This window comes from Galleria mellonella, unplaced genomic scaffold, assembly GCF_026898425.1.
Source record: "Galleria mellonella isolate WM207_F2 unplaced genomic scaffold, CSIRO_AGI_GalMel_v1 utg117, whole genome shotgun sequence".
In the NCBI taxonomy this organism is placed as follows: Eukaryota; Metazoa; Arthropoda; class Insecta; order Lepidoptera; family Pyralidae; genus Galleria; species Galleria mellonella.
The window spans coordinates 10209165-10232265 of NW_026441980.1; the positions used below are offsets into that span (position 1 = coordinate 10209165).

A 23101-nucleotide genomic window follows, 5' to 3' on the forward strand; every position below is an offset into this window, starting at 1 on the left:
ATAGCACTATGTAGAATATATCATCTGATGTCCATGGTATTTTCCACGTTTATACAGTAAACGACGTATATATTATAACAGACCCTCTAAAACAGTACTAGCTACATTCGATACCACACTGAACTTTTACATATTTTCGTAATTGTTTTAGCAAATAATATATGTACCTTATATTCTACAGATAATTTATTTACTGATGAAAATCTTATTCTAATTTTTATCTTATAAATTGTTTTTCATTTTTCCAATTCAAAGATATTTTTCGATAAAAAAAAAGTTTATATTTTCATTAGGTGTATATTTTTAAAATAAAAATCAAGTTAGTGCACACAAACCACAATCCTTTATTATTTAAGTGTTAAACACTCAATAATTACAGTAGACATTAATATTGGCATTACTTATTTTAATATATACTTTTACATCGATATCTATAACAAAATTATAATTTCACTAAATTTAAGGGCACTGCCTCTACATATTCAATTTAATACTCTCTTCACAAACTATAATAACATTCAAGTAATCATCAAATAATTGGTCTATTTAGGCGGGTCCAGAAATTGCCTCAAATAAATTACCCGCGCAGATTAATATTTTAATCTAAATAGTCTTGAGAAATTAGTTAATGAAACATTCAACTAGATCTGAGAATTATGATCTTAAAATAGATAAAATATTATTTAATATAAACGACTACACACTACTAGATATATACAGATAGTGCAGTCTATTTTATAAAAAGGTAAAGTTGGACTAGAAAATGTAATAATAGTACAACAATAAACACAATTATAAAATTATAAGTTTTCTTTATCAACAAATCTGGATCAGTTGTTATTTTATTAATTATTTAAAATATTGAGACCGATTTCATGTGACTGATGAAGATAAATAATCTAAGAAAGTTTTGCTAACTCTGGTTCTGGTACTATATTCTATAATGTCCTTATCATATAAACCTGATCTCTAAACTGACAACTACAATTTTAATAAAGGTAAAAACCTATTGTATTCTTGTATTTTTAAAAACTTATCCAATTAATATTTTAAAAAAAATAGTATTAATCGTCCTCAATTTCACTGTTTACGAGTACATACATTTACGAATTTGTTTAATTTCTCATGAATTTCTTATTATATAGCACTGTATATGGTTATAATGGAATGATATTACTATTATACGCGTGATAAATGCGATTCGCTTCAAGAGGAAATTTATATATCAAATTATCGATAGGTAAACCTCAGTAGCATAACTAACATTTAGCTAACGGAATATGTGAGTGAGAATAAATATTTATTGCGTACCGGATTCTTTCTTTTCTAACATAGTATTTATAACCTGTTTATAGAGCGACCTTTTGTAGATGCGACGTTCTTGACTGAGCACTCCATGCGGGTACTGGCCAAAGTTCGTCACGTCGTCAAACCAACTTGATGTAGGCTGAAATCATTACATTATGTTAAAGGTTAAGACAAAATTACCATACCTTAAAAATCCATTAACGTCGCACTGCTGGGCATAAAAAGGAGGATATAGGACAATAAAATTGACAATTGTAAAACAAGATCAATGTCGAGTAGACATGCGACCTTCATAAATATTTTAATTTAATTTAGGCATTTTACGTTTAATATTATGTATCTATATAATTTTTCTTAATAAATTCGAAAAAGTCATTTATTTTTATAAACTAGTATAATTATTCTATCATCATAAAACATACAAGTACATATTACCTATTTAAACGTCATACATGTTTAAATAGTGTGTGTAAAACACCGCAATATATGAGGAACACTATTAAAAATGTTAAAAATATGCATAATATACTTAACTAAAATTGTAATGCGAACAAAAATATTTTATTCATTTTTTAACCAACTATAAATATGATTCTGTTTACTGTACTTGTTTTTTATTAATTTGTGTATATATCGCGTACATAAATGCGATGGTTTTGTTAATTGTGAACCGATTCTGATGATACCTTGGTAACTGTATCGTTTCTATTGCGTTATATTAATTTTTTTCATAATTGAGAAATATTGCTGACGACTTACACAGCTAGACATCTAGGAATAAAATATAATCAATGTCGCAATTCATTCGTAGTAGGTACGCAGCCATAAATAAATTAAACCCTCCGCCAACGTGTAAGCGAAAGTTCGTGGGCGTTTTACGTCAATGATAAGCTAAAGTTATCAGACACACGAATCATGAGTGACGTCATAGTATTCACACAGAACGATTAATTGTTTTGATATTAAATAGAATACAGACCCATCACTGTGCAAATTATACAAGCTTGACCTGCTTGTCACAAACATGTTTTTATCCGTCCATTAACTATTAAAATATTCTAAGAGTACAATCTCAACAGTTTGCACAGGGTCGTGCATATTTTTAAAACGAAACTGCACGTATCAATCTGAATTTTGATGAATTGGAGCGTCATTTCGTAACTATAGAGTACAAATAAATCGTCTTTAAAAATCTCTCATATTTATTACCTACTACGAAAATTCTAATATTAAAAACCGATTTGCCATCGTGCCGTAGCAACCATTAAAATGGCAAATAAACTGACGGTTTTTCTGTTGTAACCGCACCTATGTGCGGTTAAAACCATAAAAAATATAGAGACATGAACAGCACCATGGATTTTATATTCTTATATCCAAATTTTTGAAGACATTTTATTGAAACTGATGTTTAAATTAATAGCTTAATATCCAATATTGTGAAAGCAAAAAAAGATATGTTTTTTTTTTCTTTCATTAATGTAACTATTACGTTCTATCTATTACATAACTATTACGGTTATGGTATCCATTTTTCCATTGATATATTGTTGTTAATGAAATAAAAATAATATAAATCTAAAGCTATTTAAGAAGCAAGAACTTGTGACGTCTACAAAAATTATCGTAGACGAAGTAGCGGTCGTTACCTAACTTACTGATAGGTATATATGTATTTACGACATTGAAGTTGATCTTGATCTTTATAAGTTAATTTTATACTAATGGCTTAAACAAACGCTATAGACACTTACGATAATAGTGCCCCTCGTACATCCAGGCATTTAACTACTATATCACATCCTTCAAAACAAAACAAACATAGCTGCTTGGTGGCAAAAAAAAACGAATGTAAATATATAGAAGAAAGAAAAAAAGTTAAATTGGTTTGTGATTTCATTGTGCTTTTTGCGTTAAAGTCTATGTCTTATAGTAAATAGTAGTAAGTAGATAAGTAGATAACAGTATTATGCAAGATATAGGGTCAAAGTTACAGTCAAGTAACATTATGTTAATTTTAACACAGATGATTGCGACCAAACGTTTTTTGTATTCAATATTAGGTAGCCAAAGGACAGAGAGAGCGAATTTGCATTAGGTAAAGTTACGTTACACAAACATTGGTGCAATAAAATCACATATATAATCGATATAAATGTAAAACACGTTACAACTGTGTTACAACTATAGGAATTAGAACGTATTATTAGTATAAGTCTGGGGGAGGCCTATGTCCAGCAGTGGACGGATAATGGCTGAAATGATGATGTTGATGATTAATATAAACTAACTTCTAACTTTTTTACGCAGAAATTTATACATTGTATTGAGATAATTTATTAAATATCCTTACCTCTAATCTAAAGTTGAGTACTGTAGCTGTATTCTGAAAGTGTGGAACTGTAATGACGCGCGACACGGGGAAGTAGCCGGGGTGGCTCGCCGTCAGTTCGTAGTGGCCCGGTGTCAACAGTCGATAATAATCGCCATACACACCTGCCATGGACATATATTACATTACTAATTTTTGCTCGCAGCTTCGCTCTCGTGTGGTATTTAGTTTTCAAAAATGATAAAACACTTTATTTCTTAGCAAAAGACTGATTTTGAAACTCCTCCTAACTTAATTTACACACAAATTTTCACATAAATTAAATCACCCCTATCTTATTCCCTTAGGGGTAGAATTTCCAAAATCTGGTAGAAAAAGTTTTGTTAAAATCAAATACCTTAAAAGTAAACTTTTATATTTCTAACTTGAAAAGTAATAGACTATTTATACAAACTTTCATTCCTTATTTCATCCCTTTAGGGTTGAAGTTTTCAAAAACGCTTAAAATAATCAGAAGTGTAATCAGAAGCCTAAACTAAAATCATGTACTTCTAGTTTCACTTATAACAAAACTCTTACACAATCTTTCCTTCTCTATAAAATAGAATAGTTATTACAAAAACTATTTAGAGAGATATAATATTAATCATTATTAAAATCAATACGTTAATTACCTTAAGTATTTTATATATAATATAATAGCACTTTACGCCATAAAATCGTAAAATTTAATTTATACTCGACGCAACAAACTGATGCAAAAAATGTAAACATATATGGCTCTACCACCCGTGCGAAGCCGGGGCAAGTCGTTAGTATAAAAGAAATGTAAAACGACCGCTCATTGAGTTAAGCGAGGATCTCAAATGCAGGCTTAAGACGTATGTATATTTAAAATGCATATAATTCTAAATAATTGCACTCCAGGATGCGCCTCGTTGTTTTTATTATTCTTTATGAATGAATGGGAGAACCAATAAATGAACACTTAAGCGACATTATCCATTTGAAATAATTTTTCCACGGATTTTAGTTGCAAAGAAGGCCGGTATATATTTTTTTATATTACCAATATACACGAGAATCAATTCGTATTAACATTATTGATGCGAATCACAAAAACAACGACTTGGTGTGAGGGGTAATAAATGTAATGATTTTACTCACTTAAAAAAAGTGTTGCTATTTATGCGAAAATACAGAAAACTAGCATAAGTAGTATTCTTATTATTTTGAAATTTATCGTTTGTTCAACCATTAGGAAATATTTATCTTTGGATCCACTGTCATATGATATTAATAATTTCCTTACACAAAACCGCTAGTTATAGTAAAAGGAATGTAATTATATCTGCGTAAAACTATCGGTTATGTATATTAAATTAATGGATAAAATATTTTTACGACAGAATGATTAAACTTTTTTATATAATATTATTGAAAGGTAACCATAACATGGTTAAACAACTAAGTACTAATAACTCAAAGTCGTATTTCATATCTTACTTATGTTGTGTCATTAAAAAATCCATCGTCGTGAACCGAATCCTGGACATATTAACTAACCATTTATTGTAATCTAGCATAAATTATGTATGAAATATTAAAAAAACACGCTCATATGTGGCTTGCTTAATATTCATGATATTGATATAAATGCCAACCTGTAGTAACATCGTGTCGGATCGGTCGCGGAATATGTCCGGTTATATTCACTACGGATATGATGGCGTTTTGAATGAATCCAGTATCGTCGCTCACAATCCCTTTTACTCCAATATGCGCCTTCCACAAGTAAGTTAGCAATGCATCTCGGTTTCTTTCCCACTCCCTTGCCAGATCCCTTTCTGGCGGGTACTTCTCACAGCCCAATTCCAATGTTATTTCAAAAGCATTCGTTGCTAAATAATTAAAATCTTGCATTCCTATAAAATAAAAAAAAATTATACTGAAAATTACAACAAAAATTACAACTAGAATCCCAGACCGTCAACAAAATATATGTAATTTTATGAAAAATCTCAAGACTCATTTAATTTTTGATAATATCGTAACGTCCATGAATCCTCGGTATCATGAGCATTTACGGTGATTAAAAACTTTCTTATTAAATCACTCCAGTAAATTCATTTGGTATCGTAATGAATTACGGTACATTTACAATAGAGCCTATTTAAATGAGCTTGACCAATTAAACGTTGAACGTGGCAAATAGAAATTATTAGATTTATCAAGTATATTTATTTACCATCCCTGTAAAGTCTGAAATTTAAGTTGAGTGCATCTCAGTCTAATTCGAACTCACAATTAATGAATTAGTTTTTAGTCGGCGTAGTAAACTTTAAAATCGATATTTTGCTTTATTATTTAAACTTAAACCTACTACGCCAATAAGTATACACACAACCATATGCTACATTCCATTAGTCAATGAAGTGGCTCAGACTATTAACTGGACAAAAATATCGAATAAGAGCAGTGGACAAATGATGCTATAATTAGAATGCTATAAGCCTGTTCACGCTCACGGTCATAACTTTAACATAAATGCCAGAGCACAATGGAAGGCAAATCACTTACTCCTTGCGCTTCCTGCTTCGAGTATTTCCTTAACTTATAGACATACTACGCAGCTACGTAATTGTAAATGTCATGTGGTAATTTAATAATTTCATTTCTAGGACTTTAAAAAACATTATTTTACAATATTTCATACAGCCTATAAAAATACCCATAAGACTTGATAAAAAATATTAATCCATTAAGTTCTCTACAATAACGAAGTAGGTAATGTGTTTGAAATATCACAAGTATATAAACAATTTATATGATATCTATACTAAGGTATTTTTTAAAAGTTGTTACCTAATAATAAAATATATTAAAAGGACCATGTTTCTGCCGGGGATTAATATATTATGTTTTCTTTAAAAGGAAAGAAATTATTATGAATATAATAATTATATTGAAATCGCGACACAATCAAATTGCCTACTCATCAAACCAGACATAGGGTAAATTTTTAGGGACACAATCAAGAACACACTCAACCGCGTCAATTTAGAAAAGAATAGAACCTCGGACTATTCACGCAAAGAAATATAGTAAAAGCCTAACACTGTACCACGGAGGTCGTTAACAATATATACTTATGTAAATTACTTAATTACCTACAAAATTTAACTAAAATTTACACTTATTATTGCCTGTACCTAATATATTAATTGCCGTTTTTTTAATTTGTCTTATCTAAATTAAATCTCTTATCCTCAAACTCCCTTCACACTCATCTACGCGCTATAGTGGATCTTTTACCGTCCATGCTGCTAGATTGTGGAATTCTCTTCCCATATCTATCCGTGAGAGTCAATCCCTAAATATTTTTAAGAGTAGACTTAAAGAGCATCTTCTATCTCTATGAACATATATTTATTTATATATATGTGTAGGTATATTGTATGTATATGTAGGTTTATACATAGATATAGGTATATATTTATGTATATGTATGTGTGTATTTGTACTATATAATATAATCTAATTAATTTAATTTTGGCTATTTAAATATTGTACACTGCTGTATCCGCTGACATTGACGCTCCTTTCCACTTTGGGTTTGCTGGAAGAAAATTCTATCAGAGTTAAGCTCGCCTTTGTACTTTTGTTTACCTCTGTCATATTTTTATAACTAATGTGTATAATAAAGTAAAAAAAAAAAAAAAAAAAAAAAAAAAAAAAGATTAAAGCGATATTATCGATTTCCAAACAGGATACTTATAATCACTGAAGATACAACAAATTAAGGACACTTAGACATACAGAATAATATGTTAGATACCTACTAGAATAACAAAAAAGACTGTCACAATAAGAACAAAAAATATGTAGAACAATTTTTTAACGTGACTATATTCAGATCCGGCATCAACCAATATACGCACCTATAAAGATATACTATATAGCTATTTCTATAACGTACAATTAAACCGTTTTGTGTACATACGTATGTAAGTAAAACAAGTATAAGCTTAAGTGTTAAGTTCCTCTGGTATACTAACTTTAACCTTTAGGTTAATTGTTATACAAATGAATAGTGAAATTTATGCAAGCCTTGATAACTGCCTACTCTGAAGAATTTTTTCCATAGACTTTACTAGTACTTTTGTCAGAAATCATAACTGATGATTATGCCATTGACACGAAGGCTTAGAACAGGCTTAGAATCTATTAATAGTAAGAATAATTCAATGACCTATTCAAATTCAAACTGAATTAGAAAAAAAAAACCAGAAGATTGTCATTTTATTATGGGAAGTTTCATGAAACAATAAAGTCAAGAACAGGCATACCTATAGTATAAGCACAAAATAGAAACAAAATAAGCATTTACCTCCTTTCAAGCTGTACCAAGCCGCTCCATTGGTCACACCACCTTGTTTTCCGAAGTTATAAGCTTGTCCTTCCGAACTTGTAGAATGACAACCTCTTCTATTCACCGACGCCATATCAGCGTGCGCGAACGCATATGCCAAGGCCAGTTCCCTAAATAAAATAATTCAAAGTATAGTCAAAGTGGTGTATAATCACTTCTGTGTTTTTCAGAGGAAAAAGTATTGTTAATAAACTAGCGGCCTACTATTGCTAGATTAACTGCGAGACCGATCCCCATGGAAACCATGATGGTTTGGATTTCTTGTTAATTCGACATAATGGGCCAATCTTCATCTTGTCAAACTCGATTAACATTATATTTTAGGGATCTCATATACAACAAAATCTTTAATTGCTCAAAAATTAAGTGCTTTTAGATTCTTAAACGTAACTATCATTGTAAAGATATTAAACCCGTGTAATTGGTAGTAGTAGATCGAAACTCTCTCTTAGATCTGGTCTTATCCATGAACGATAATCATCAAGTTTTACCCTTATCTCAATTGCCCGAAAGAATCTGTAGTAAATTACTAATACAGATGGCATGAGTCCTACTAATGCATCCTACTAATGTTTCTGCCATCAAGCAGCTGTGCTTACATGACAGTGTTTTAGTTTGAAAGGTAAAAATAGAAATAAATTTATAGGATTCGAAGACGTGACAACTTAGACCTTGGAAATATCTATGCATTAGGAATACATTTCACACATACAGGTTTTTTTTTATTAACACTTATTTAACAAGTTACATATAAGTAATATTAGTAAACATCTTTTACAAATAATACGAGGGAGGTCAAAAAGTTCACGGAATGGAAGGGTTGGTGGAGGTTGGTTTACTCGTCCCGGTAGTCACTTATTAAGCACCTCATTAAGAGTATATATACCAAGTTTGAACCAGAGAGAGACTTTGTACAAAAGCCGATTGCTTGAGTACCTCTGTCCCTTTCGTGTTTCTACCGTGAAGCAGTTGTGTTTGCATGGCTGTGTTTCGGTTTGAAAGGTGGGATATGGCGTGAAGTTATAGGGTACAGAGGAATAACATCGAAGTCCTCAGGAATGGCAACGTATGGGGGGTATCATGGGTGAAAGTATACTCTGTCATGTCCATGGTACTGCTCATAGGTGACGGTTACCACTTTCCATCAGGTGGGCCGTCAGCTTGTTTGTCATTATAAGTTGTATAAAAAAAAATCGGGTCATCATCATCAGACCAGTGGTATAAAAAAGGCACAACTCCTCCGGAGAAGTTTAAAGTGTCACAATCGGCCGAAAAGATCATGACGACTACCTTCTGTATCAGAAGGTATTTTACTGATTGATTGTAAAGATCGTGATGTAACTATAACAAGACAGTACTACGCTTCTTAACTACATATATTGAAAGAAGCTATCAAGAAAAAAAGAAGAGGAAAGCTGTCAAAAGGTGTGCTCCTTTTGCACGACAACGCTCCCGTCCACACGTGCCATGTTGCGACGGCTACCATCCACCGATGCGGGTTTGAAAAATTAGACCACCCATCTCACAGTCCAGACTTGGCCTCCAGTGACTATTATTTATTCCCAAAAAGAAGCTGTGGGGAAAAAAAATTGGCGACGATGAAGAAATCAAGTCTGCATTTTGACAGCAAATTTAAACCTTTTTTCGAAGGTATAAACAAATTATTTTAGAGATACGAAAAATGTATTAAGGTTAAAAGTGAATATATTGAAAAGAAAAAATAGTTTTTTTTTTATGTCAACCGCCTTCTCCCTCATTCCGCGAACTTTTTGACCTTCCCTCGTACCTATACTTTTGGCGGAATATAAACTCTTAATTGCTAAAAAATCTGCTTAATTAAAAAAAAAATTACAACTGAAAAACATCTTAAGTAATTAAATAAGTTCACATGTATATTTGATCAATTTCAAATGTTTGCAAGTATACCAATTTTTTGTACTACCGCATACTATTATATTTATTCCACAATATTTATTTTATGAAATAAACATTAACAGAACACAAAAAGACGGGTGGTTGGTTATATATATTCTTTATTGCACTTGTCATATACATTGTTAATGCATTTATAAATATTGTGAGCAAGGGTGGACTTATCTCTGACAAAGATTTCTTCCAGTCAACCCAATGCAGTTAGAAAGCATGTTGTTACCGGGTAGCTAAAGTGCTACAACTATTAATATTTAGAGTACACAAACAAATATACAGTTAAATAAAATATTATTTAAATAAGAGTTATTAAATTCAAAGCTCATTTCTATTAGGAGCATGTTCAAATAGCCAGTCTTATATTAGTATGCTGTTTGGATTTCAAAATGAAAGCTTTAATTAATTTAATTAAAGCCTGAACAAGAATTGACATTAAATGGTCCTACCGAAAATATTACTCTTTACATTTCGTATTTAATAGAAAAAGGTGGGTAGATTTTATTTAAATATCAACTCACGATTTTTGAAAAGTATATACCTAAAGGTATTTAGGTAATTGTGCGGATGAAATCGCGGGCAACAGCTAGAAAAAGTATAAAAAAAAGTAAAAACCATTTTTTATCACCCGTAATTTAATTATAAATTCTTATGTTAACTTTTTTATAAACGGCAAAATTATTTCCCGGCACAAATAATGATCGAAATATTTTTTAATTGAAAATATTATGTAAATAATAAATAATATGTTTTACCTATTTTCATTACTATAATATATATATATATATATATATATATATATATATATATATATATATATATATATATATATATATATATATATATATATATAAACACTTATTTTAATACTTCTATTAGTACTATAAATGTGGAAAGTAAGTTTTCAATATCATAATACATACCTAAAGGTATCATCATCAGGACTTGCTGAATACTCAGACACTGGTGCTCCACTTCTACTTGCATCATAAGGGTAGTTAGCAACAAGATCTCCACCATGCATTGCAGCACTCAGTACAAATGGTATTGACATTATCCATCTCATTACTGCACGAGTTTCAGGTTCTAACTAATATAGATTTTAAATTAAGTATTGTAATTTAACTAAAGAAAAATGGATGGACTTTATGGAAGTTACAATTAACTGAGTCAAAAGAATCAGACTTTAGCGATCCAAAATAATGGAATTAATTCAGTAATATAATATAATAATTTTGATTGAAGTAGTAAACTTTATTAAAAAAGATTTTTTTATTAAGCCCATTCAGGACAGGAGAATAACCAAGAAATATAGGCAAGAAACATTGGACAACAAATGTTGCAGATTCAAACAAATGTTGATTTCAGAATTATTAATTTGTGTGAACACAAACTACTAAACAGAACTGGTATTATTTAAATTATTAGTAAAATCAAGACCATTATCATAAATATAAATTAAAATATATGTCAAACTCAATTCATAATATTAAATTAAATATCCTATGCACGACTACCATTACATATTAAGTTAATAATATCAGAGAACTTACTGGTTCAGCAAGCCGTGCCAAATCCTTTAACAAATGGTTATTATGATTTACACCTTGTCTTTCAAACTCAAACGTTATTGCATCCAAATCAGGAAAATTTCTGTTTAAATCAACAGAATGGTTATTATTACGACCAATAAGATAGTCTTGTCCACCCTAAAACATAAAAAAATTTCCTTAACAAAAACTATACAGTTACTTAAATTGTATGGTATCATTTACAACTCCATAAAGAGGGATTATTAGTAATTCAGTCTAACAGCCCCATTGCTAAATGTACACCCTATTCGATCAACCTGCATGTGGTTCCTGCTGGAAACCAATACTTAATTCTTGCGCCATTCATCACAGGGTTACCATTCTATTCTTAGCCATTAAAAAAATGTATGAAGGTGCTATCTAACTTGACATAGACATTATGTCCTTTTTAGTCACTTATGTCAGCATGTTGCTTGAGTAATAACTACAGTAACTAAAGTGTAAACATACCGTATCTGTTGATAATTGCCAGCCATCAGGATTCATTGCTGGTAATAAATGGATACGAGTGCTATGTATAAGAGCTCTGATACTGCGTTCATCTCGCAAATATTGTTCACATAGGTAATCTGCCAATCCTAACAACAATTCTCGACCTAATACTTCATTTCCATGAATATTTCCAATATATTTTACTTCAGGTTTATCTGAAATATACATATTACAGTAAGTAATGAATTTAAAAAGGTATGTAATTATTACAACATTATACCTATTATATGTTATTTGAGGGTATTCATATTACTCACATGCTTGATGAAATCCTGGATTATCGGAGAATTCTATGACGTACAAAGGAACGTTACGGACTGAAGGTTCAGACAAAGAGTATACTCTTGTAATATTCGGGCATTTTTCATTAACTTCTTCCAATACTTGTATTAATTCTTCATTATTATGGTGCCTCCAAACAAATTCAGCTGAGGTCGTTAAAATTACGGAAAACCAAAAAATTATGAAGGAACCCATATTCTAATTTCTGGCACTTTTAGCAGACAAATTTATATTTAAATAAGCATAACTGGTTTTACAATTAAAGAAAAATTAGAATAGAAAATCTAATAGCACGTATTCGCAATCAAAGTATCGATCGATTTTTCCCGCGATGCGTTGTATGAATGGTGAGCAAAGACAAAAACTACCAACCAATAAGCGCATCAAAGCGCCAATGCCAATAACAGAGACAGAGTTTTTTTTTTTACTAGTGTTGCCTAATATAATAAATACCCTAATCATAGATATTATAAAATGGGGGGAATATCAACATAAAATCAAACATATTTAATTTTTGTAGTTTGCCAATTTTATATCTCTGCCACCTCATAGAATTGATTCGCATAGCTTTTATATGTTTTTAGCATTAGTTGTTCAAAAAATAATTAAAACATATGCCTTTCATATACAGCCGGCACCTGGGGTCAATTGAAACGAGTAAAGATGAATAGAAAAAGATGTCAGGAATATTTTAAAGTAATTTATACGATTAAAAAAACAAGGTATTTTGTTAAAAATATAGATGTGTGTAATAAGGATAACTGATGGTTTGTGTTATGATATCTTGATAAAATTATATTATATGTACTGTTTTAATTATTCTATATAACTTTACTCATTATTTCAATAATATTATGCAGCGTGAAAGCATTAACCGTACGTAAAACTAAAAATCTCTTCATGGTATAAGACTTATTAGAATAGAAATTATTGCACCTGTGTTTCTCTGTACCAAAGATTTTGGAATAGAATAGTTGGAATGCATAATTCACATAGTGTGGTGCTCGTTGTATTTATGACATTACCAATGCATTAGAGTGGGATAGATAAAAACGCAACTAATCCGTAGAAGTCAAATTCATTATGTTATATCACTTGGTTTTATTGACCGTATAACCCTACCAAATTCAGACACCACTGCTTGCATACTTTCTACATAAACTATGTCGAATATATAATCCAGTAATGTAAAGTTTATCACTGACAAAAATTTGACATAAACGTTTTTTATACACTAGCCTGCTATCAATTGATAAAAATAGCAATTGATGGTGTATCTTTCGTCCTCTTTTTACTAATTATATTTGCATAAGAAGAAAGGAGGCAACCATAAATGTACGGTTTTATTTTATCATTCCTTCTATGTAATTCCTTGTACTTAGCCTCTTTCCTATACAAACAAGACAAAAATTATTACTGATTTTACTCACACGTTTTACTCACACGTCTTTATAACGGTTTCTCTTTTTAACTAATACTCTCGTTGCATGTTCTATCTATTAGGACCGCATTGTTTTTAGGGATCGTTGGTACTATCCTTACTCTATGTCAAATATTTGCTGTCAATCTTAATTTTTTACATTTTGTATATGACTGGTGCTAGCCTACAAAAAGTTTATAACCAAATGAAAAGAGACCGCACTCATACAATTTACACAAACCGATTTGATCAGAAATATCTCACCATACAACCATACAAAAAAAATCTTCCTTTTCCTGTTATATTAGCCAGTCTGATGTTCAAAATGGAAACGAATAGGATTATAATAATACTATAGTTAATTTTTTAATATTACTAAAATGTAAATATTTCTTACTGGAACGCGAATCATGTGATAAAAGAAATATATAAATTTTATGTCAAATTGCACGTTTCGATTAATATTTTTTAGTAATAATAAAACAAAGGATAACATTCTTAAAATTTTATTTATTATATAATAATAAATATAATTACTTATAATAATAAATAACTAGTCTACGCAAGGCTACCAGTCTAGGTAGTAGTGTAGTCTTTCTAATCTGTGTGTTACATTAAAAATTACTTACGACTAAAACCGGTTTTTGTAGCATAAAATTTTACCAATACATATTACAAAAGACATTCTATTTTTGCGTAAATAGAAAATAATCTATTGCTCTATAATCACTGTTAAGTTTTTGCGGATTGACAGTAGATTTCAGTATACTAATGAAAATAAAAATTAATTAGAAGAAACGTTTAATTGTAGCTGCTTGTACAATACACATTAGAGCAAGATAAAGACAGGAAATACAAAATCTACATTAGCGCCACCATCGTATGACACAATATATGAGGTGCGTTCTAGATATCAATATTTAACAATCATACTGTTCCTTACTTTATCTTTTAAGGAAATAAATTGCATTAATCCTGCTTTCATGGTACTTTTGCCACGGTCGTAAATCACTTCCTGACAACAATTTTGGTATTAGCACTCCCACAATGTATAACAAGGCGAGCTTTAATCGATTACGTTATTACTACATTGTTTTAAAAATAAAACCTAGGTAGCAGTAACAATAGATATTTTTTGTCTTTGTTCTCCGTTTTTTTGCATACTTTATATAATGAATACGTATCTATTACTTGTCGTATGCTTTATATATCTCTCATTAAATAATGAAAAAAATATTGATTAACTACATGATCCAATCTTACATCCACTATCATTATCTGACATGCACTTATGCTTTCATTCGCCACAGTAAACTTGCGGAACTATGTATTATAATGTGTCTGCGGTATTAGCGCCCTTTATCTTCACATTTTATTCTTGTATAGTTTGTTTCCTTTTAACTAATATTTCCATTATACAAATTAGAATAGAGAGAATTACTCCCGTCACATATATGATGAAGACTCCCTGGAAAAGTTAATGTAAATAAATAAGTACCCACTTAATTGAAATATGTAAACATATTACAGAAGTTGTAGGTATTTAGCTCTTTGGTAAACAATCTTGGCACCTTTTTTTAATAACTTATTTAAAAATAAAACAGACAAATAATAATATTATAACAAAACATATCACAAAATTCTTATTATTCTAAACAATATTTTAAATACTTATTTAGACGTATTTTTTTATACAACTTAGAATGGCAAACAAGCTTACGGCCCACATGATGGAAAGTGGTAATGTCGCCTATAGACATGAGCAGTACCATGGACATAACAGACGTATATTTTATGCGTGACGTAAGTAAAACATACCTAGGTAAATACCAAAATTGTTTACCCAAATTAGTTAAGATTTTAGTTCACAAAAAAAATATAAATTATTTCATGTCAAAATTATTATGAAACAAACAATTAGGAAAAAAACCTAATTAACTGCTAAAAGAATTAAAAATAACTCAGAATTAATTAATTTAACTAAGAATTGGCAAAGCTGTTGCGTAAAAGTAAATAGGCGAATCACGGTCACTATTCAAAATAAAATCACAAAACGTTACATGGCATGGTTACAGTAGGATTTTTTTTTTACACAACTTAGATTGACAAACAAGCTGACGGCCCACCTGATGGAAAGTGATAACCGTCGCCTATAGACATGGGTAGTACCATGGACATAACAGAGTATACTGTTTCGCCCATGATACCCCCATGCCATGTTGCCATTCCTGAGGACTCAGGTGTTATTCCTCTGTACCCTGTAAATTCACGCCATATCCCACTCTTCAAACCGAAACACACCCATTCAAACACAACTGCTTCACGATTGAAACACGAATAGGACAGAGGTACCCAAGCAATCGACTTTTGTACAAAGTCTCCCTCTGGTGATATAGGATATAGGTATGGAGTAAAAATGTTTATATTATTTTGTGAAATTTATTATACTTACCACTACATGACGTAAACTCAGTTGCTCCACAATTTCTATATCTCTTTTAGAACGTGACAGTCGTACTTCTAGTTGCACTTCGAAGTTTAAATATTTTAAGGACACCTGTTATCAAAATTGCCAAATGCGAATTTTTATTTTATCTAAACGTTAATTATTTTTTTCTCCTTATAGATATGATTTTCAGTATTTTTACCCTATCACAAAATTGTATCGTTTTTCAGTAAATTTATCATGTGTCACAAAATGCACGACGAAAAAAAAAGTACTTTTTTTACAATTTTTCTACAATTTTGCGAATAGGAAAATTTCACTCAAAATTGTGAAAAAATATACAATCTAGCGATTGTCTGTAACCCAAACACTAAATTTACGATCTTGGTGGCTTACCGATTTATTTAGACTAGCATCATCTTTCAATTGTTATATACGAGTAGTATAAAGTACTATTGGTTCGATACAAGATAAACACTTGTATTTAGTATCTCAGATTGTATATAGTCTAAGTAAAATCTGACTATAATAATTATTCTTACAAAATCATTTAGACTATACTTATTTTTTTCAGTTATACCCATAATACAAGCACTGCTTGATTCGGAACTAGATAGCATTATTTGATATATCCAGTAGCATTTATCATGAACAAAACTATTGCTGAATGGGGATAGCAAACATAGTCTTACCTTTAAACATGACCTATTTTTTCTATGATTTTAGTGCTATTTTATAGGGCAATCACCTAATAATTTCCCAAATATAACCTGCGTTTATTCTATAATTGTTTTATGTCTACTCTGCTGATTCTCACCTGTGTCTCCCAAGCTATCATAAGACCTGATTCATGTAGTCGTCCCACTAATTGATTTAATTTCTTCGTATATGGAGAGCTCTTCCTCAACATAGCCACACACTGTTCATAGTAGAAATCTTCCTGCATTACTGTCAAATCTAACATGGCTTCTTTTGTTATATAATCACCAACTGCAAAGTAACCTGTGCAAAAATATATAACCAAGTAATACTAAAACTTTCCAATAGAGTACAATACAGAGTAAAGTCGATAATTTTGTATTAATTACAATTTAATGAAATTTTTAATTCACCGATAATAAAATTTCGATAACAAATCAAAATAATACGAGTGACGGTAGTAGATTCATTCTCTACCAGGTTGGATTCTAATATGGTGAATGAAATGTGAGCATGTCGAATTTTACATTTACCTTCGGCACAACGGCAACAATAGTTAAAAATTTACTTCTGACTATCCCATTAAAGATTATAGCTCGTAAGTATATTTTTTCTTTACTAATTCTACAAAAAATATATTTTTTTTATTCTTCGAAAATATCAGATAATAAAATTTCGATAACAAATCAAAATAATACGAGTGACGGTAGTAGATTCATTCTCTACCAGGTTGGATTCTAATATGGTGAATGAAATGTGAGCATGTCGAATTTTACATTTACCTTCGGCACAACGGCAACAATAGTTAAAAATTTACTTCTGACTATCCCATTAAAGATTATAGCTCGTAAGTATATTTTTTCTTTACTAATTCTACAAAAAATATATTTTTTTTATTCTTCGAAAATATCAGATAGGTATAGGATAGATGTTTTTTACAGTAATTGAAAATAAAATACTAAGGAACTACCTGCAGGCAATCGTTCAATAGAAAGGGCAATATTTCTAGTAAGACTTTTTTGTCGTAGTTCTGCAGCTGGTTTCACTCTGAATAAACTAATCAACTGTTTTACCAAAGGCTGGAAAGAAATAAAACATAACATAATATCCAAGGTAAAAATAAAATACCTATTTTTACATTTTACATATATTTTACAACAAGTATCTTGCTTAAGAAGTACTAAGAGATGAAACGTACTTTAGCGCTACTCAGCAGCCGTAAGTTATCTGTAGTTAAAAAACCACTCAAGTGTAATATGAATTCACACGCCGAAGATTCCGTACATAAATATATATACCATAAAATGGCCTTTATTGCCTATATTTTTTATACGAAATGGTTATTTTTTTTTATGAAACTTAGAATGGCAAACAAGCTGACGGCCTACCTGATGGAAAGTAGCAACTGTCGCCTATTAACATGAGCAGTATCATGGGCATAACAAAGTATACTGTTGCCATACCTGAGGACTAAAGTATTATTCCTCTGAATTCACTGCCATATCCCACCCTTCAAATCAAAACAGCCACGTAAATACAACTGCTTCACGGTAAAAACACGAATAAGACAGAGGTACTCAAACAAACGACTTTTGTACAAAGTCACCCTCTGGTTATCATATTACAATTCCTAAATTCTTGTTTTGAGCCATAATTAGAATTAAAAATTGGACCGCATAACTAAGTTTCTTTTTGGAGATTCATTAATAATTTCTCAAAAACGGTGCTAGTCACAAACATTTTTCGCTTCAGAAACTACGGGGTAAAGTATTTTTCTCACATTTTCGATCATGACTAAAAACTAAGAAACATAAAAACAAATAAAAATCGGTTTTAAAATGTACAAATGAGGCGCTTTCATATGACATTCCACTTGGGCTAGTAGGTCAGTTTTGAAAAATTTTGAGTATCAGTTTTGAACACCTAGCAAAGAAAATAAAGATATTTCACTAATTATTTCCATTGCAATATACGCAGATCAATGATATGTACCTAAATTTAATCTAAAATTTAAATCGACAGCATTAGTAATTGCTGAGATTTATAATATGAAAGATGGACGAACGGACAAAGCCGCACAATAAAGGTTTTTGATACGGAACCCTAAAAAGAAGCTTAGAACACACAACGTATGAAAAATTTGTATTCGAATTGTAGCAGTTGTTTTTTTTTTTTATTTGATATGGTAAATTAGTCTCTGCACCGCGGTACTTATTATGTAGGTATATAATACGTCTGGTCTTATTTTAATATAAAAGAAATTTTATAATAGGAATTCTTAATTATATATAAATATTTTTACCTCTTGAGAATGTGAAATTGAAAATATCCAAGCATCATGCGTCGCACCCCATTCCAACTGTCTGTCCACTAAATCTTGTACAGTGTCAACAGACGGCTCGTACTTGGGTACTGTGAATACCGAAGCGAGTCCACCGCCATATGCATTGTCTAACACCAAACCAGATATCAAGAGCCAACCAGTGATGCTTCGAATACGCCATGTTGAACCAGCAGAGTACTGAGTCTTGAAGAAAACAATGATTTAGGGATATTGGTTCATAAACAAATGAAAAACATAAAAAGGAATAAGTACCACACAATCACATCAATCATCTGTCCCTCAAGCTATGATAGCTCATGTCATGAGGAACCAGGCGACAAACATTTAGGGCACGCCTAGAATACCAAAACCAGAATAAATTTTAAAGCTCCCTCCTTTAGATAATAAAATATTTTATCCGATATATAAACCAACTTCAATCCTTATAAAATTAGTATGGGACTTGCACAAGATTCAACCTTATTGATTGTTTTGTTCCACCTGATGGAAAGTGGTAACCGTCGCCTATAGACATGAGCAGTACCATGGACATAACAGATTAGAATTGATGAAGGTGACTCAAACTTTACATAAGTTTTAATCAATTAATCTCAAATAGGTATACTACGATTATTTAACTTGTTATAACGAATTATGAATTCCGAAATTTGAAGTAAAGTATTGAATACATACGTATAAATGACTTCAAAATAATTGTGAAAAAGTGTTGAAAACCCACCTGTGTTATCATCATCCCAAATGTAGTTAATAAGACTCTGTCTGAAGAACATCCCTGTGCAATTGTTAGAGCAATAGATGCGTAGATTAAAGTAAACAAAAGCGCCAGCCACATGTATAAAGTGAAGGGCAATAGCGGCATTTCCCAACTGGCTAGAATCCTGGTTATAATTACATATTACAGTAAAAAGCAGAACTAATAGAAAGTAAACACTTTCAATATATAATAATAATCACTGGTAAACAAAAACTTATTGTAGGCGAAAAATAATTAAAAACGATTTTTTTAAAGTATGTATAACAGAGTAAAATTACAAACCTGGGGGAAGGCGCAACACAAGTTACTGCCGTTCTAATGTATGGAGTGGAAAAATCTAATACAACGTATTCGTCATACCATGAATACATGGCAGCTAAAAACAAAATTAAATAAGTGTACATAATTCTATAAGTATAAATAGAATATCACATAAATAAACATAATGGTTTAAAAATCTATAGATGGTACTGTGTAAGCAACAGTAAACAGTAGAATATGTATTATACAAGTATTTACGAACTAATTCCAACATCTGCGCGGTCTTCGATAAGACTTCCAATCACACCAACTCCAGTATTATTTTCGTATATTTCTCCCCACTGGTGCTCATCATCTCTTACCAATTCAATTGTGCAGTTAAGCCATCTAAAGACAAAGAAACGGAATTTAAATTTCGTATTAACAATACACTTACGCATCTTTTTAATTTTTTTTTTCTATATAATACTAGCGACCCGCCCCGTCTTCGCACGGGTGCAATGCAACCATTATGTTCTTGCATTTTACATCTGTAATATCTTCGAAAATATTTATTTAAATTACAAGCTGTAAAGGGCCATATTGATTTATATTAAATGCAAAATTTATTTAAGGTACTTAATCGGATAAGGATTAATGCTGTATTGCTTAAAATCGCTTCGTAAATAAGCCATTATTTCATGTAAAAAGTAAAGGATAAAAATGGTTATTGTAGGTTATCCCTAAGAAATAGACATATACCATCGCGAACTTTTTTGTAGGCCTTCTTAAGGTGTATAATACTGTAGTACATTATTTTGATCTATCTCGTAGGGTTCAGCCAATGTTTGCAATATAAGCGCAAAAAATATGTTTATTTACATCATCACATCATAAACATCTAAAACTGTCAGTGTTTTTTTACTATATTATGCATGTATTATACATATAAACCTTCTTCTTGAATCACTCTATCTATTTAAAAAAACGTATCTAAATCATTTGCATAGATTAGAAAGATTTAAGCATACATTGGAAAAGACAGACGGAAAGCGTCTTTGTTTTACACTACGAGTATGTAGCGATTATGATTATTAGTTGCACTTATATACCTGCAAAATTCTTCTATAATCCTGGTTTCCGTACCATCACGGCCTCGTGGTTCCACCGTAGGGTCTAAATCTAATAGAACGTAGGGTTTATAGGTAAAACCAGCCACTTTTAATGTTTTACCATATAAATTAGTCATATCATGAGGAAACAAATTAGAGTTATTTTCAAATTTCCTTGTGCAAGAGTTCCAGCGATCTATATATAATGGTTGGGCAGATTTTTCATCAGGCCCGACGAATCTATGTGATACCAAATCATATAATATACAACCTGATATGTTCCTTGAAATAGGAAGAACCAATAGTAAATTCGCAAGGAATTTTGTTGGTTTCATTTTTAAAATATCTAATAGATTTTGTAAACCAATTTGATTTTCATCGTAAGGCAAAAATATTACTTTTCTATCACTCCTTCTTGTGTTTCCTAAATGATTTACTTCATCAAATGACACCATGAATTTTTTTGGTTCTCGCATCTTTACTATATAATCTGAACAGCCCATTTCTGATACCTCCAGAATTTGATTCGTCAGATTTCCAGTTTCATACGGAATAATGTAAGTAAAACTTATAGGAATAACAATATCAAAAGGTGTTTCAGTGACCAAAGTTAAACAATACGATTTATTCAGATATTCATTAATAATTGTTTGCAACAAAATTTCGATTGGAAATAAAAATATTTCCGCATGTAATATCATGTTTTTATCAGCAGATGCAAAAAAAAACGGTATAAGTAAACTTTCAAACTTTGTGATAAATATGTATTATACGTGAAGACAGCTAATCGGTCAGTATTAACTTATAAAATAATCCCTCAGTCACGACTTGTTCTTCATACACTCATGTGTAAACAACTTTGGTGTAATTATAATAATTCCTAATACCGAATAAACAAATTTTGAAAAGACATGTAATTTTATAAAAATGTTTACTAAGGTAATTTTATGATATTTCATGTTTGATACTCGTAAATGCATAAAGATCATTTAAATATTATGTTAACTGATAAATTACACTAACATTACGTATTCAAAAAGTTGCTCGTCAATTGAAGGATAATCGGTTTATACATGAAGTATTTCAAAGATATTTTATGATTGATAATTGCAGGCATTATTGACTGTTGTGAAATCAATACACTTATTTCACCCAGACTTTCTTTAGATCGATTTTAAATTTTGTCTTTCGTGTATATATTTAACCATAGATTTGTGTCATATCGAAGTTAACATTTATAAATGTTTACTTTTTATCCATGCTTTCGCCGGTACGTTAGAAGAACAGAAAACACTACAGTTAATGGATATTTTGTTATTGTTGCACGACAAGAAACACGCGGTTAGCGCCACCACAATTTCTACTTTCCGTTGTAATCTTGATACTTGAGTATCGATATAAATTAATACTTACATACATAATATTATAAATGTTTCCTGAGTATTATATTATTATTTATATACAGTTTCAACTTTGCAACAGTTTTTGTTCATTCCAAATTTTTACTTTTAAACATAATTCATTTGTATTTTTAATAACAGAGTAAAATGAAACAATGTATTAGCATTTAAATTAATTAAAATATTTTTTAATTGTCCATTTATAAATTATTTTTATAAGTTAATATTTAAAAAAAAATATATTGAAATTTAATCTCCATATTTGTTACCATTAAAATGGGTAAGGTTCCGACCCAGCTTTGCGCGGATATATAGAAAGATA

General features: G+C 30.5%; 2 protein-coding genes across 3 annotated transcripts; both read right to left on the bottom strand.

The window, feature by feature from the left end:
* Positions 1-320: 320 nt before the first annotated feature.
* Positions 321-12765, bottom strand: LOC113511699 (carboxypeptidase E-like). Its single transcript, XM_026895397.3, has 8 exons — positions 12340-12765; positions 12041-12237; positions 11552-11707; positions 10922-11088; positions 8031-8182; positions 5305-5565; positions 3662-3804; positions 321-1447 (listed from the first exon to the last, which is right to left on the bottom strand). The coding sequence occupies exons 1-8, from the start codon at positions 12557-12559 to the stop codon at positions 1301-1303; spliced, it is 1443 nt and encodes a 480-aa protein (XP_026751198.2). The 5' UTR covers positions 12560-12765; the 3' UTR covers positions 321-1300.
* Positions 12766-14274: 1509 nt separating this feature from the next.
* Positions 14275-22805, bottom strand: LOC113511657 (glutamate receptor ionotropic, delta-2). Of its 2 annotated transcripts, XM_026895334.3 has the most exons (9): positions 21380-22805; positions 20551-20675; positions 20310-20403; positions 19992-20151; positions 19232-19456; positions 17900-18008; positions 17048-17232; positions 16237-16341; positions 14275-15252 (listed from the first exon to the last, which is right to left on the bottom strand). In XM_026895334.3, the coding sequence occupies exons 1-9, from the start codon at positions 22078-22080 to the stop codon at positions 15157-15159; spliced, it is 1800 nt and encodes a 599-aa protein (XP_026751135.1). In that variant the 5' UTR covers positions 22081-22805; the 3' UTR covers positions 14275-15156. The 2 variants fall into 2 exon arrangements, with proteins under 2 accessions (XP_026751135.1, XP_052752270.1); XM_052896310.1 differs by lacking the exon at positions 21380-22805 and having other exon boundaries at positions 20547-20671.
* Between the last annotated feature and the right edge of the window lie 296 nt (positions 22806-23101).

Bases quoted from the DNA above. Each gene is read 5' to 3' on its own strand.
- LOC113511699 (XM_026895397.3), bottom strand. From the start codon at position 12,559: ATGGGTTCCTTCATAATTTTTTGGTTTTCCGTAATTTTAACGACCTCA. The intron at 11,708-12,040 runs GTATGTTTACAC...TTTATGTTTTAG, and splicing joins GGCAATTATCAACAGATACG to GGTGGACAAGACTATCTTAT. The intron at 1,448-3,661 runs GTAAGGATATTT...TAATGATTTCAG, and splicing joins TACTCAACTTTAGATTAGAG to CCTACATCAAGTTGGTTTGA.
- LOC113511657 (XM_026895334.3), bottom strand. From the start codon at position 22,080: ATGATATTACATGCGGAAATATTTTTATTTCCAATCGAAATTTTGTTG. The intron at 20,676-21,379 runs GTATATAAGTGC...CTTTGTCTTTAG, and splicing joins ATTATAGAAGAATTTTGCAG to ATGGCTTAACTGCACAATTG. The intron at 20,404-20,550 runs GTTCGTAAATAC...TTTTGTTTTTAG, and splicing joins CCGCGCAGATGTTGGAATTA to CTGCCATGTATTCATGGTAT.